The 14891-nt window shown below is 34.8% G+C and overlaps 1 protein-coding gene and 1 pseudogene across 23 annotated transcripts in view; both read left to right on the forward strand.

The window, feature by feature from the left end:
• Window positions 1–14891, forward strand: part of NCOR1 (nuclear receptor corepressor 1) — a 174125-nt gene that overhangs the window by 83059 nt on the left and 76175 nt on the right. For 10 of the 23 annotated variants that reach the window (XM_023529976.1, XM_023529981.1, XM_023529975.1 and 7 more), the window contains 2 exons: window positions 46–174; window positions 10966–11093. In XM_023529976.1, the coding sequence (XP_023385744.1) occupies window positions 46–174; window positions 10966–11093 (257 nt within the window). The remainder of the gene's footprint in view (window positions 1–45; window positions 175–10965; window positions 11094–14891) is intronic. The other 13 variants (XM_011359005.2, XM_011359008.2, XM_011359013.2 and 10 more) reach the window with 2 other exon arrangements.
• Window positions 14403–14521, forward strand: LOC111738910 (annotated as a pseudogene).

Consider the following 14891-nt stretch of genomic DNA (forward strand, 5'->3'; position numbering starts at 1 on the left):
ATTTATTTCATTGATTCCTCAAAAAAAATATTTTTTTACTTACAGAGTGTTCCTGATTGTGTTTTATATTACTACTTAACCAAGAAAAATGAGAATTATAAAGCCCTAGTAAGAAGGAATTATGGAAAACGCAGAGGAAGAAACCAGGTGTGTTTCAACCCGGAGGATTTCAGGGTTGGTGGAAATATGAATAAGAAATTATTATAACAGGAGCTTTGTACTCAATGTGTACTTTAGAGATTGTCATTTCTATTAAATTAATTAAGATATAATGAACATATTACAACTTTTGAATTTAATACATATGTGTTATATCTTCTATTTTGAATGTATTTTAAGTTTCTAGTATGATAAAATTAATGAGAAGTTTATACTTCCATGTTATATATACTTCCAATTCATGTCAATGCTAACAGTACTAATGCAATTAAATATGAGACCCTTAATAACTTATTTAATATACCACCTCACCAGTCCTTTGACCATCTTTACCAGGAGGGAACAGATAGAGTAAGGGAAAGAAATATAACATGGTAACCACAGTAGAGGATTGTTTACTGAAATATCTGGGGCCCGATTTTGTTTCAGGTTAACTTCATTTTCAGAGTTTAATAGTTTAAGTCTGATAAAGATCTTGACCAAGAAAGACAATTTTTAATACAATGCAGTGTATTTACAGTTGTATCTCAGTACTTTTAAAACTTTTTCCTCCTAAATAACTACTCAGCTGTAACAGCTCATGTATGTTTTACTAGTGAGGCTGCTGAGAATGCAGTCACCATTTGCTCTCCACACCCAGATACAACTCGCAATGTGGAATTGAATGTGTGACAGCTCCTGACTCCATATTAGCATTTCTAAATATGTCCTGGTTTCCCCACACAGCCACTCTTTCTTCTCTTGTCACCCTGGTCACCAAATACAGTTTTCTCAGTATTTGTAGCCATAACCATTTTGTGTTTTCTAGGTCATTGTTTCCTCCAGAACACTACCAGTTCACAAGATGTGATTACAAATTATTCAAAAATAGTATTTCTTGGTCAAAAAGTTATAGGGAGTGTTTCATGAGTCAGCTGTGTAAATGCAGCTAGAGATTTAGTCAGCCGAGTTGACCTTGACATGTATTTTCAGTGGATTGGTGATGGCCAGAAATAAGATTATAGTGAACTGAAGGAGATACAGAAGATGAGGATGTGGCAGTAGTACAAGGGTAGCCTTGTTTGTAAGATTTGCTTATAAAAGGAAACAGAGAGATATTTGACAGGGCTGATGAGGATCAGAAAGAAGGGAGGGAAAGAGCATGCTTATACACTGACAGGACTAATACTGTAGAGACAAAGGGATAGATGATTATAGAGCTCTGTAAAGATTTATGAGCTGAATGTTGGCAGTGAGGTAGGAAACATTGTTCCACCAAAGGAGCCAGAGCTTTTCTCCCTACTTCCCACAAAGTAGAACCAAGGTCCTTTAGCTATAGATGCTAGAGCCCGTCTACGTTTTAAACACGTTTTGGCTACAAATTTTTAACAGTAGCTTTATTCCTAATTACAAACTAGTGTATATAACTTTATTTTTAGAAATTGTTTTAGAAATGTTGCTGTTTAATTTTTTCAATCTCAGATAATGTAAGGTGGTAATTTAATATTTATTTTACCTTACCTTTGTTGGATTAGCTGTCATTGCTTATGCCGATAGAAGAGAAAGCTTTAACAGGAAGTTTTGTGTGGCAGAGAGTGTCGTCGTTAATCTGAAACATTTGCCTTCTAAAGTTATTAGGGGCACTATTTTACTCTTCTGTGGCACACTCATCCTTGTTCATTTTCAGCCATATTAGTATTTTCTTCTGCACATTCTTGTTCTGAGGACTAGCACCCTTAGCACATTCCAGAACACATTTGCAGAACCGAGTTATTCTATATGTACCCTCACCTTGAGCTGAGCCTTGGGAATTCTTGCCCCCAGGTAGGCTCAGTTTTGGTTTTGTCAGTCTTTTCAACAGTCTAGTCTTGCCCACTTTAGCTTTTAGGTTATTACCTCTGGTTTTTCCCTCTAGTTTTATATTTTTCTGATTGTTTCACTGGGATTTTGTGAAAGGAGGGTGTTGATTGATGGACTTAACCCACCATCTCAGACCAAAAGAATCATACCTATTTTATTTAATTGCTGAGTACTTCATTCTATTTGTGTCAGAATAGATGGACAGTTTTTCAGAAATTAGGTGGTGTTAGTTTGATATACAACTGAATAACAGAACTGATACCAAGTGAGAGAGGAGAGCAGGGAGACCAGTTAGGAGGTTGTTCTAATAATTCCAGTGGCTTGGACTAGGCTATAGTCGGGGAGGTGAGGAGAACTGGTCAATTTCTGGATATACATTTGAAAGGAAGGCCAACAGGTTTTGCCGATAGATTGATTGTGGGGGATGCAAAAAACAAAACAAAACAAAACAAGCAAAAAAACCACAACAACAACAATAAAAAACCCAAACAAACAAAAAACAGTTATCAAAGACAACCCAAGTTTTGGCTTGTGGAGGTGTCATTTACTATGATAGGCATGACTGAAGGAGGAGCAGATTTTGTGGGGAAATTGGGACATACTAAATTTGAAATACCTATTAGACGTACAAGCAGAGATGTAAAATGGCAGATATATATATATAAAAGTCTGGAGTTTAGGAAAAACATCTAGGTTGGAAATAATAGAGTTTGCTATATAGAAAAAAGTTCAGAAACTTTAAATTCATATGTCTTGATTTTACTCTGGTGAATATAGAGGTCCAACTAACTTGAAAATCACTTTACTGTTCTATTACCCAAGCAAGTTTGAATCAGTAGGAATTACTTCAGGTAATCCAGTAGTAATTAGAGCAAACTTATTTCAAGACTCTGTACAGAGTTCTGCTGATGGTTCTGCTTGATTCTTTCAGTTTTTGATTGCTTCTTCCATCCCCCGACTCCTTACCTCTTACCTATAAGAAACTATTTTTATTATGGTGACATTGGTTAACAAAATCCAGTAAGTTTCAGGTGTACTTTTCTCTTAAATTTATTCATTTTTAATTTTTTGTAAGGAACAATTTTTATTTGGTAGATGAATGAATAGTATGTATGCTATTGACTGAGAGATACCAAGTTTGTGAGCTTTGATTTTTAACCTGTTTTTGCTATAGGGAAACCTGGCATATTGTTTACTCTGAAAATGAGTTTTAATCTTAAAATAATAGGTAAATGAGACATAATCATACTTTTGTTAAAATTGCATTCAGAGATTATTGTTGGCAAAAGTTTTAACTATTCTCTCAAAATTTTGTTAGATGCTGCCCAGACCACTTTTACACTGCAACTTATTAATGTCCCATGATGAGATTGAGTATGGCTTGTTATAAATTTTAGTTGAATCTGTGAATATATATCAAAGATTGGAAAGTAAAAGCCATGCTTCAGTGTTATTGAGACCTAGAATTACAGATAATGTGCCAAGTAGTAATTCGATTCTATGTGCAACTTTTTTTGTAGAACTTCTTAGAATTTCTTCTTACTTTCCAGCATAAACTCTCATTTAATAAGTCTATCAATATGCAGATGGAATTACTATGATACCTGCTAGTGACCTACAATAAAGCAGGTCGTTGTTTAAAAACCATATTCTTTATTTCCAAATACTCGAATACTTTTCACAAGAATTTGTATTCTTCCTACATACTGACACCTTCCTCATTAAATGTGTCAGCATGTTGGGCTTTTTTGCTTTTTTGTGTGTGTTTGTTTTGGTCTTGTTTACTTGTATATATTTTTAAATTAAAATTTTTTTTTAATTACAGTCGACATTCCATATTTTAGGTGTATAGCATAGTGGTTAGACATTTATATAATGGTCCCCCTGATAAATCTTGTATCTACCTGGCTCTATACATAGTTATTACAACATTGTCGACTATATTCCCTATTCCAGGGGTCCCCAACCTCCCCTCTTCCTTCCCGTCCCCCCACCCCACCCTGGGCCACGGACTGATATCGGTCCGTGGTCTGTTAAGAACCAGGCCACACAGCAGAAGGTGAATGGCAAGTGAGTGAGCAAAGCTTCATCTGTATTTTCAGCCACTCCCAGTGCTAGGAGCACTGGTTTATGGTACCAAAAAAGTCGGGGTCCACTGCCCTATTGCTGTACGTTACATCCTCATGATTATTTTGTAACTGTTAATTTGTACTTTTTATTCCCTTCATCTTTTTCACCCAGCCTCCCAATGCCCCTCTCATCTAGCAGCCATTACTTTGTTGTCTGTATTTATGAGACTGTTTCTGTTTCATTTATTTTGTTTTTTTAATTCTACATGTAAGTGAAATTATATGGTATGTGCCTTTCTCTGTCTGACTTATTTCACTTAGCGTAATACCCTCTAGGTCCATGCATGTCACAAATGATAAGATTTTATTCTTTTTTATGGTTGAATAAATATTCCATTATGCATATATACCACATCTTTATCCAAACTTCTGTCAATGGATGATACTTAAATAGGTTCCATATCTTGGCTATTGTAAATAATGCAGCAATGAACATAAGTATGCATATATCTTTTCAAATTAGTGTTTTGGATTTTTTTCAGATAAATACTCAGAAGTAGGATTACCGAGTCACATGGTAGTTTTATTTTTAATTTTTTGAGGAACCTCCATACTGTTTTTCCATGGTGGCTGCACCAATTTACAATCCCACTAGCACTGTGCAAGGATTCCCTTTACTCCACATCCTCGCCAACACTTCTTTGTTGATTAATTGATGATAGCCATTTGGACAGGGGTAAGGTGATATCTCATTGTGGTTTTAATTTGCATGTCTCTGATGATTATCAGAGCATCTTTTCATATGCCTATTGGCCATCTGTATATCTTTTTTTGAGAATTTCTGTTCAGTTCCTCTGCCCATTTTTTAATTGGATTGTTTGTTGTTTTGGTGTTAAATTGTGTGAGTTCTTTATACATTTTGTATATTAATCTCTTATTGGATGTATCATTGGTGAATGCCTTCTTCCATTCAGTAGGTTGTCTTTTCGTTGTATTGATGGTTTTCTTTGCTGTGTGAAAATTTTTTAGTTGGATGTAGTCCCATTTGTTTATTTTTTCTTTTGTTCCCCTTGCTTACGAAGACGTATCCAAAAAAATATTACTAAGAGTAATGTCAGAGAGTTTTCTTCAAGGGTTTTATGGTTTCCTGTCTTACAATTAAGTCTTTAATCCATTTTGAGTTTATTCTTGTATATAGTATAAGAAAATGGTCTAGTTTCATTTTTTTTTTGCTTACGTCTGTCCAGTTTTTCCAATACCATTTATTGAAGAGACTGTCTTTACCCCATTGTATATTCTTGCTTCCTTTGTCATAGATTAATTGACCATATAGACATGAGTTTATTTCTAAGCTCCCCATTCTGTTCCACTGATCTATGTGTCTGTTTTTATGCCAGTACTATGCTGTTTTGATTACTATGGTCTTGTAGCATAGTATGATATCAGGTAGTGTGATACCTACAACTTTGTTTTTCTTTCTCAGTTGCTTTGGCTGTTCGGGGTCTTTTGTGGTTCCATATAAATTTTAGGATTATTTGTCCTAGTTTTGTGAAAAATGCCATTGGTATTTTATAGGGATTGCATAGGTCCATCCATCTATAGATTGTTTTGAGTAGTATGGACATTTTAACAATGTTTATTCTTCCTATCCATGAGTATGGTATATGATTCCATCTATTTGTATCTTCTTCAGTTTCTTCAATTTCTTATAGTTTTCCAAGTACAGGTCTTTGCCTCCTTGTTTAAACTTATTTCAAGGTATTTTTATTTTATTTTTTTGATGTTATCGTAAATAGGATTTTCTTAATTTCTCTTTCTGATAATTTGTATAAACATGTAAAAATTTTTGTATAAAATTGCAACCGATTTCTGAATATTAATTTTGTGTCCTGCTGCTTTACTGAATTCATTTATTGGTTCTAATAGTTTTTTGGTGGATTTTTTAGAGTTCTCTATAAACAGTATTATATAATCTGCAAATAATGAGTTTTACTTCTTCCTTTCCAATTTGGATACCTTTTATTTCTTGTCTGATTTCTGTGGCTGGGACTTCCAATATTATGTTGTACAGAAGTGGTAAAAGTTGACAACCTTGTATTATTCCTGATCTTAAAACACTTCTAACTTTTCAACATTGAATATGATCTTAGCTGTGGGTTCGTCAAATATGGCCTTTATTACGTTGAGATATGTTCTCTCTGTATTCACACTTTGCTGAGGGTTTTTATCATAAATGAATGTTGGATTTTGTCAAATGCTTTTTCTGCGTCTACTGATATATCATATTTTCTTCTTTTTGTTTATGTAGTATACCACGTTAATTGATTTGCAGATATTGAACCAACCTTGCATCCCAAGAAGAAATCCTTCTTCCTCATAGCGTATGATCTTTTTAATGTATTGCTCAATTTGGTTTACTAATGTTTTACTGAGGATTTTTGGATTTATGTTCATGAGGGATATTGGCCTATAATTTTAAAATTTTTTTTGGTAATGTCTTTGTCTAGTAATGATATCCTGATAAATTGAACTTGAGAGCCTTCCCTCTTGAATTTTTTGGAATAGATTGAGAAGGATAGGTGTTAATTCTTCTTTGAATGTTTGGTAAAATTCACCCACAGGTCCCAGACTTCTGTTTTGGGGAGTTTTTTGCTTACTGATTCATTTCCGTTAGTAGTTATTTGTCTGTTCAGATTTTCTGTTTCTTCTTGATTTAGTCTTGGAAGATTGTATTTTTTTTTTTAAGGAATTTTCCATTTCTTCCAGGTTTTCCAGTTTGTTTATGCCAGCATGTTTTTGTTCCCCAAAGGTATTCCGAAAGCATATACTTATTATGTAAACGTAATAATTCGTAATAAGTTTTGTAGTTGGGAGAGTTACTGAGTAAACTGTTAGCTAGACACTAGTTAGAATGTTTTAGACAGGTTGAAAAATTATGTATAATGGAAATTGCTTTAGACTCAAAAATGCTCTGCTTTTTTCTATCTATGTGACTTTAGATGTGTCCCTTCATTTGGTGAGCCTTGGTTTCCATATCTGTGGGAGTGGAAACAGTAATACTTATCTTGCAGGGTTAACATGAGAACTAGTTTTATGTGTAAAAAGTCCCTAGAGTGCAGTGTCAGGCACACAGAGTGTGCCCAATAAATCACAACTGCTATTACGTTTATTGCCTTCATGATGATGCTTTTTGGTGATTGACAGCTTTTACTCTTCAGGAAAGTAGTCTCAAATTCAGTTTGTTTAAGGGCATTAGTTATTAATATATTTTGTTAAGATAGGCATAAGGTATTTTCTATTTACTGCCTGAAGTACTTTTTAAAGAAAAGCAGTCAGTGGCTGTAGAACTTCGTTTTTTCCTTCCTCTTATACCTTTTTAGTTAACTATAGCTGCTTATTCTTAAATTTAGTTTTCATTTTTTGATAACTTCATCATTTACTGAGTGGGCATTTTTTGTCTGTTTTCTGTTTTCCAAAGGCTTGAGCATTTTAACAAAGAAATAGAGAGAGAGAGAGAGAGAGAGAGAGAGAGAGAGAGTGTGTGTGTGTGTGTGTGTGTGTGTGTGTGTGTGTTAGATATTAAGTTAGATACAATAGTAATAAGCCTTGGCACAAACTATTATTTGAGCTTGCTATTGAGGCTCCTGCTGAAATTGACCCTGTTTTTCATTTATTCTTTTGAGTTGAATTTTCATTTTTCATTTGAATTTTCATTTTTGTTTTATAATGTGCTGTCCCATTCATAGTGAATAGCTTGTTTGACAGAAGTGTTTCATGTTATGAGAACGTCCCTAACAGAATGAAATTTTTTTTATTGACTTTCAAGTTTGGGGCTTAAGGAGAGAGAAAGCTGGATAAGAAGCATTGAGAATGCCTTTGTCTATTGGGGGACCTTTTGAAGAGTTTCCTTTTGAAATTATGGACTTCTACTTCAGCCAGCCCACTAAAAAGGTTGGAGGATGTAACCTGTAACCTCCATCCTAGCCCATAGGGATTGGCATTTTTCTTCAGATTTCCCTGAATCAAAAGCAATTCCTATCACTTCTTGTTAAAACCAGATGTTATTCATTGCGGTCTTTAATGTCAGTGGCAGTCATTAAAATGGGCCTTGATGCATATCACCTCGAGGTAAGTGCAGTCTCTGGTCTCCTTAGCACTCCCTTTCCACTCACTGCTGCTTAGTTAATGTGGGTGTTTCCTGGATGGAATGTAAAAGATTCTACTTTGGAGGTGTCACACACTTCTACAGATTCTATCGAGCAACTCCATCAATTTCTTTGTATTGTTTTCACACACTCTGCAGAACTAGAAGCCTTGTTTTAGAATGGATGCTACCTTAATTTTCTCATTGACTGGTTGAAGCATGTGCTGCAGTTGCTTCTCATTCCCAGCTGAGTAAAATCAGCTGTTGGCTTGATTTCATGCAGCAGGGAATGTGTGAGATTGCTTACTCTCTTCAAAACCCTGCTTGGCATTATAAGGAGAAAAGTATTAGGGAAATAAGAATATATGTATCATCCAAGTCTAAGGGAACAGTGAACCTCTTTACTTACCTCCTGCTGAGTTGACACCTCTTCATCATTTCTTAGTGCTATCAACCATTTTGTGGATTATGAAGCCCAATTGCTAGACAAAGGGTAGAATTTGTCATTGGTGTGCCATCTTTTTTTTTTTTTTTTAATTTTAAACATTTTTTCAGTTATAGCTGACATCAATATTATATTAGTTTCAGGTGTACAGCATAGTGGTTATACATTTATATAATTTATGAAGTGATCTCCTGTGGTATGCCGTCTTTATGGTTCAGAATGACAGGTGCTACCTTTGTGCTGCGGGTGAGGTTATTAATATTTGAAATAGGACTTGTGATTACAGTGGTGTGCTAGGGAATCAGAGATGAATAAAACCTTCCCAGTTGTAAAGCAGACTTAGTCATGGTTGGAAAGTATACATTTAAACATTTTCTTGATTTCTTAGTTTTCTCTAGTAATAATAAATATTCAGAAGAAAAAGAAACTGGCCATTAGCCAGGGCGAGAAATTGGGAAAGTCACAAAACCAATAAGAAAATCATGATTTTGAAACAGTGGAATAGTAAATACAGTTCTTGATGGATTGTGACATCGTTGTAGAGTAAGGGGATCAAAGACATTGATAGGCATTTTGAAATCTGAAGAATAATGGCAAGGTGTAGTGCGCCATGTGATAAAATTATCTACTTGTTCTTGAGAGTCTTTGAGAAGTCAGTCTGTAACACTAAAAGAAAGAGGAAGAAAGGTGTCATCGGTAGATGTTGTGAAATTTTAACAGGGAAGTATTTTCTAAATAAAAGTTCAACAGTGTTCTCTAAGTGGCAGTAGAGAGCAAGAAGAATACAGATTCTTCTTTCCATCATGGTTCGAATAATGTGGTCCCATAATGTGGGACCACTTGTGGAGTGGCCACTAAGGCCTTTGTTATTTTAAGAAAAATGTCAGATTTTAGTTTTGGTGAGTAGGTAAAAGACTTTGAGATGGTATTACGAATTAAGGAACATTTTACTTTGAGTACTTCATGTTGTCTGGTGAAAGGAACAGATAAGAGGACAAGCAGTTATTATAAGGCAAGATTGGCATTAGCCTTTATCAAAATGAAGGATTGAGGTGGGAAGGCAAAAAACTTTTCATATAACCAGAATAAAGAAATTTGGTTTTCGCTGTATTCAACACATGCAGACAGTTCCATAGTTCATGTTCTCGCAGAAACTGGGGATACTTAGATAATTAAGATTGGGTCCTTGTCCTTTATGAGGTTATAACACAGTGAGCCAGACAGACCCTGATGATAACCAGATACTACACCACCCCACGATATGTGCTACAAGCATGTGTGGACGTGCAGGTGGAAAGGTAGATAGGGCCTGCAGCTTCTGTGGAAATCCAGGAAAGCCTCATGGGAGACGTGGCATTTTGAACTGAATCTCAGTGGATATGTAGGAGTTTACTAGGTAAGGAAGGGTAGAAAGGATATGACAGGCAAAGGCATGAAAATGCTGGACGTATTAGATGAGTCCAGAGCAGAAAACAATGTAGGAAAGTGGGAGGATTGGAAAGAGGTACACATAGAACATAGGCTGTGTGTCGTGATGATGAGTTGGAGTTCTAATTAGTTTAGAAAGTCTTGATTTCTAAATTAAATAATAATACTCAACACAAACTTAATTTTACTTTTTTCTTTTAGTCACAATTTTAGCAAATAAGACATCAAAGATAAAAGGGTCCATAGTTCTCTTTCAGTCTTTGTTTATATAAGTATTTACAATTACACAGTTTGTAATTACAGCTTAGAAATATTTGCGCTTTATTTCTTTTCACTTTATTATATCCTTAGTATTTTTCCAAATTGCTTCAGTCTTGATAATGACCATAGCTGTCTGCTATTCCATTGAATAGATGTTCTTGCAAAAGAGTAAAAGCATAAAGATGTTTCTTGTAATATTATCCATAATGATGAAAATAATGAGAATATGGTAAATATCTGATACTAGGGGGATAGTTTGATAAATTATAGGTTATCAAATTTTAAGGTAGAGTTGAAATTCTTGAGTGACAGATTAGAGAGTTAAGAGAGAACCAACTTCAGATTTCAGTTATCTTAGTGGAATCTTAACATTTTCACCTCTCTAATGTGTCCAAACACTATGGGCATTGTGTATGTTTATGTATGACCTTTTAAGCAATATATTTAGGCTATATTAATAAGCATTAGACTATTTTTTAATACATGATCCCTAATTGTAAATGATTAATAAGTTAATCGTTTATTAATTTTTTTGCATAGATATTTATTAAAATTCATCATCACAATTTGAGGAGCTATTTATTTTACCTTTGAGTTTTACAAATGATGGTTCATTCTAGCAGCAAATTGCCCGACCCTCACAAGAAGAAAAAGTGGAAGAAAAAGAAGAAGATAAAGCAGAAAAAACAGAAAAAAAAGAAGAGGAAAAAAAAGATGAAGAAGAAAAAGATGAAAAGGAAGACTCTAAGTAAGTTAAATAATTAGTAAAATGTTATACTTACTTTTAAATAATGAAATTGAATCTGTTTGAAATTGAATCTGTTTTGTCTAATAAGATTTTAGACAAAAGAATAGGATCTGTATTTTGACCATCTAATAGTGATTTGACATCATTAAGAAATGGAGTATTTTAGTAAATATAACTTTTGGCTTAATGGACTTATTTCTAGACATGATGTATTACTTTTCAGAAGGATTGGGTTATAATAATACATACTTATCACTGAGATATATTGAATATAATTTAATCTGATTTGGAAAATATCTCAGGATCTTATTTTGTACCTCAGATAGTGTACATTAGTGTAAAAATGCTGATATAAATGGTTTTCATTTATATAATACCTTATGTAGCAGCTTTATTGATTTTATCACATAAAATAGAGTTCTAGGTTTGTTTGTAGTTGTTGCTGTTTTCCTGGTTATAAAAGTAATTCTTAGTCATTATAGAAAATCAGTAAAAGAGAGCAAAATATAAGGAAAATTATCTTGTGATTCTGCCACTCAGAGACAGCTATTTTTGATGTCTTTGTGTACATACTGTGGCAGGTGATGTGGGGGACTTAGCAGTTGGGTTGGTTCTTCCCCAAAGATCAGTTATCGAGGCATTATTTACATAAAATAAAATTCTCCAACTTTTAAGTGTGTATATTTGGATGCATTTTGACAGATATGTGCACTGACGACATGGAAAATTTCCATCACTGCATATACTCCTTCACAGTAGTTTCCCTCCCCCCAATTCCTGGCCTCTGGCAGCTGCTAATCTGTTTTGCCTTTTCTAGAATTTGATATAAATTGAATCATATAGTATGTATCTTCTGTGTGTGGCTTCTTAGCCTTTGAGATCCATACATAATGCATGTATCTGTAGTTCCTTTCTAATATTTATTGCATTATTTCTATAATCCTCTTAGAAATACTGAAGGTTTATCTAGTTTTGTAGCAACTAAAGCAGCCTAAATCACTTGACATGATTTTTAAAGAGTTAAATACTCATGCCAGTCTAATATTCTACTTTAGGAAGATAACCTATTTAAAAAATTATTTTTTAGTTGTTCAGATATAACATTTATACTCCCACACGATCAGTGGTTCTGCTCATATGGAACTACATACCTTGATTGTACTTTTTTCTTAAAATCTCTAATTTATTTAACAAACATTCATTTATTACTAGTATGTGAGCTAGGTCTTAGAGGATGCAAAAATACCTAAGATAGCTACTATTTCCAGGTAGTTTAAGATCTAGTAGGGGAAAATTAGACAGGATACCAAGTACTGTTTAAGAAAAAGAAAAAAACCTGAAAGAAATGAGCAGAACCAATGAAGTATATTTGAAGATTGAGAAGAGGTTTAGGTTTACTTCTGTCTGGATAATTTAGAATACTTAATGTTGGAGCTAGTGGTTAAATTAAATAGACCAAAGGAAACAGCATGAATAGATACGCTGCTTTGAGAAAGGGCAGATAATGGTTTCAATAGACTGGAACATAGGGTGTGTGAAGAAGAAAAGTGGAGAATAGATTGGGGTTAGATTATGTAAAGCCTTAATGAAAGCTCAAATGTAGATTTTAGTTAGGAGGCTCTGTGGGTCTGTTTGGGAATAGATAGGGGTTAGAATGAATGGAAAGGTTTATTGCCAAAGTTATTCTGCTGGAATATTAGTTCATTAGTATATAATGGATGGTTTAGAGATATATGAGTCAGGGAGGCTGTTATAAAGGACTGGGATTGGAGTTGTAAGGCATTGAATAGATATAGTGATAGTAGAAATAGAGATGGTGAATTAGTGAGAGAAATATTATGGATGTGGAATAACCAAAATTTGGCGTTAGATCACCTATAGGAAGTAAAGAAAAGGGAAAGAGCTAAAGATAACAAATGTGTAAACCTGAGTGATTATGAACATGGTATACTGTTAACATATGATTGAAAAGTGAGATGGAGGAAGAAACAGGGTGGTGAGGATGAGCATGTTTTTGGATATTAATGGGAAATCCAGGTGGTTATTCCAGCAGGTAATTGGAAAGACAAGTCTCTGGATCTTAGGAGATTTAGGAGATGGAGTATGAGTGTAGTAAAAATAATACGAATGTTAAGGCCAGAGCGAGCCTTGGGAAATTCATATAGTAAAGGATGATGGGGAAAAGGCAGTCCCCAGAAGGAGAGCCAGAATAGGGAGGGATATTAGGAAAGTGTGAAGTCCTTAAAACTAAGTTGAGAGGGATATAGAAACAATTATCCACGGTGTGTGTCAGCTGCAGTAGAAAGAGTAATGCAATAAGAAAAGGTCATTTGATTTTGCAGTTTTTAAGTCATTGAAGATTTTTGACACAATCTCTTTTATAGAAGGCTGTAGCAGTAGCTAGATTGGGAAGGGAAAAAGAAGGGAGAGAGCTACATGGTAACTTCAGGGGTAGTTTATAACTGAAGGGGAAATACTTGCATTTTGGGGGAGGTGGGGGAACTAACTTGGTAAGCCACAAACAGGTCTTTACTTGAAGTAGATAAGATTAAAAAAAAAAATCACCTTCCATTAAGCAAGAATAGTTGAGTCTTTGAATATTGCCATCTCTTTGATCAATTTTTTTTAAAAAGTACATTAAACACCTTGCTTTTAAATATAACAGGTGTTCCAGGATTACATATAGTATTATTGCTGTTGATAGTTATGACCATTTATTATTGTTTTTCCAAAGTCCTTGAGACTATGAAAAGTACTTTATAGCCTGAAGGACATTTAGCCTTAATAGTAGCAAACACCTATGGTGCTTACTATGTTCCAAGCACTGTTCTGAGCATTATATATAAATTGACTTCTTTAATTCTCACAATAGCCCTATGAAATATACTATTATTATCCTCATTTTACAGATGAGGAAAACTGAGATCCATGGCAGTATGGCTGCTTGTCCAAGGTCATCACATGTATAATAAATTGTAGAGCTCTGGTACAAACCCAGACAGCCTGACTCCACAGACCATTTTCCTAACAAAAAGGCCATAATGCCCTGTTTGTACAATGTTGTATAGATTAATGCCACAGAAAGGGTATCTGTCATGGAGAGCATCTGTTTCAGCTTCTTCATTTCACAGAGGAGAAAACTTATGTTGGAGCAAGGGCCAGAAATCCAGGACTCCTGCCTTTCGGTGTACCCCACTGCTTCTGGATTGTGGGTTAAGGAGTTTTCTGCTGCCATTTACTACTTCCTCAGAGAGTGTTCTTGTATCCAAGTCAAATGATTTGAAATGTGTTTAAATTTTAAGTCCATTTGTCTATGGCCATGCCACCCTGAACAAATCCGATTCCGTCTGATCTTGGAAGCTAAGCAGGGTCGGGCCTGTTTAGTACTTGGATGGGAGACCGCCTAGGAAGACCAGGTGCTATAGGCATAAAAAAAAAAAAAAAAAAATTTAAGTCCATTAATGCACCCCAGACCGTGGACTGATACTGGTCTGTGGCCTGTTAGGAACCAGGTCACACAGCAGGAGGTGAGTGGCAGGTGAGCAAGAGAAGATTCATCTGTATTTGCAGCTGCTCCCCAGTGCTAGCATCACCACCTTAGCTCCACTTCAGATCATTAGCATTAGGCATTAAATTCTCATAAGAGCACTGGTCCCTAGTGCCAAAAAGTTTGGAGACCACTGCATTAATGAATAAAACAGGCTTTTTGAAGTATCTTAATTTGCGTCAGTCAAAGCTTATTAAAATTGGGCATGACAGAATTTTTGATAAAATTTATCTTAGTAACTGAGGGTTTGG

This window comes from Pteropus vampyrus, unplaced genomic scaffold, assembly GCF_000151845.1.
Source record: "Pteropus vampyrus isolate Shadow unplaced genomic scaffold, Pvam_2.0 Scaffold44, whole genome shotgun sequence".
NCBI classification, from domain to species: Eukaryota; Metazoa; Chordata; class Mammalia; order Chiroptera; family Pteropodidae; genus Pteropus; species Pteropus vampyrus.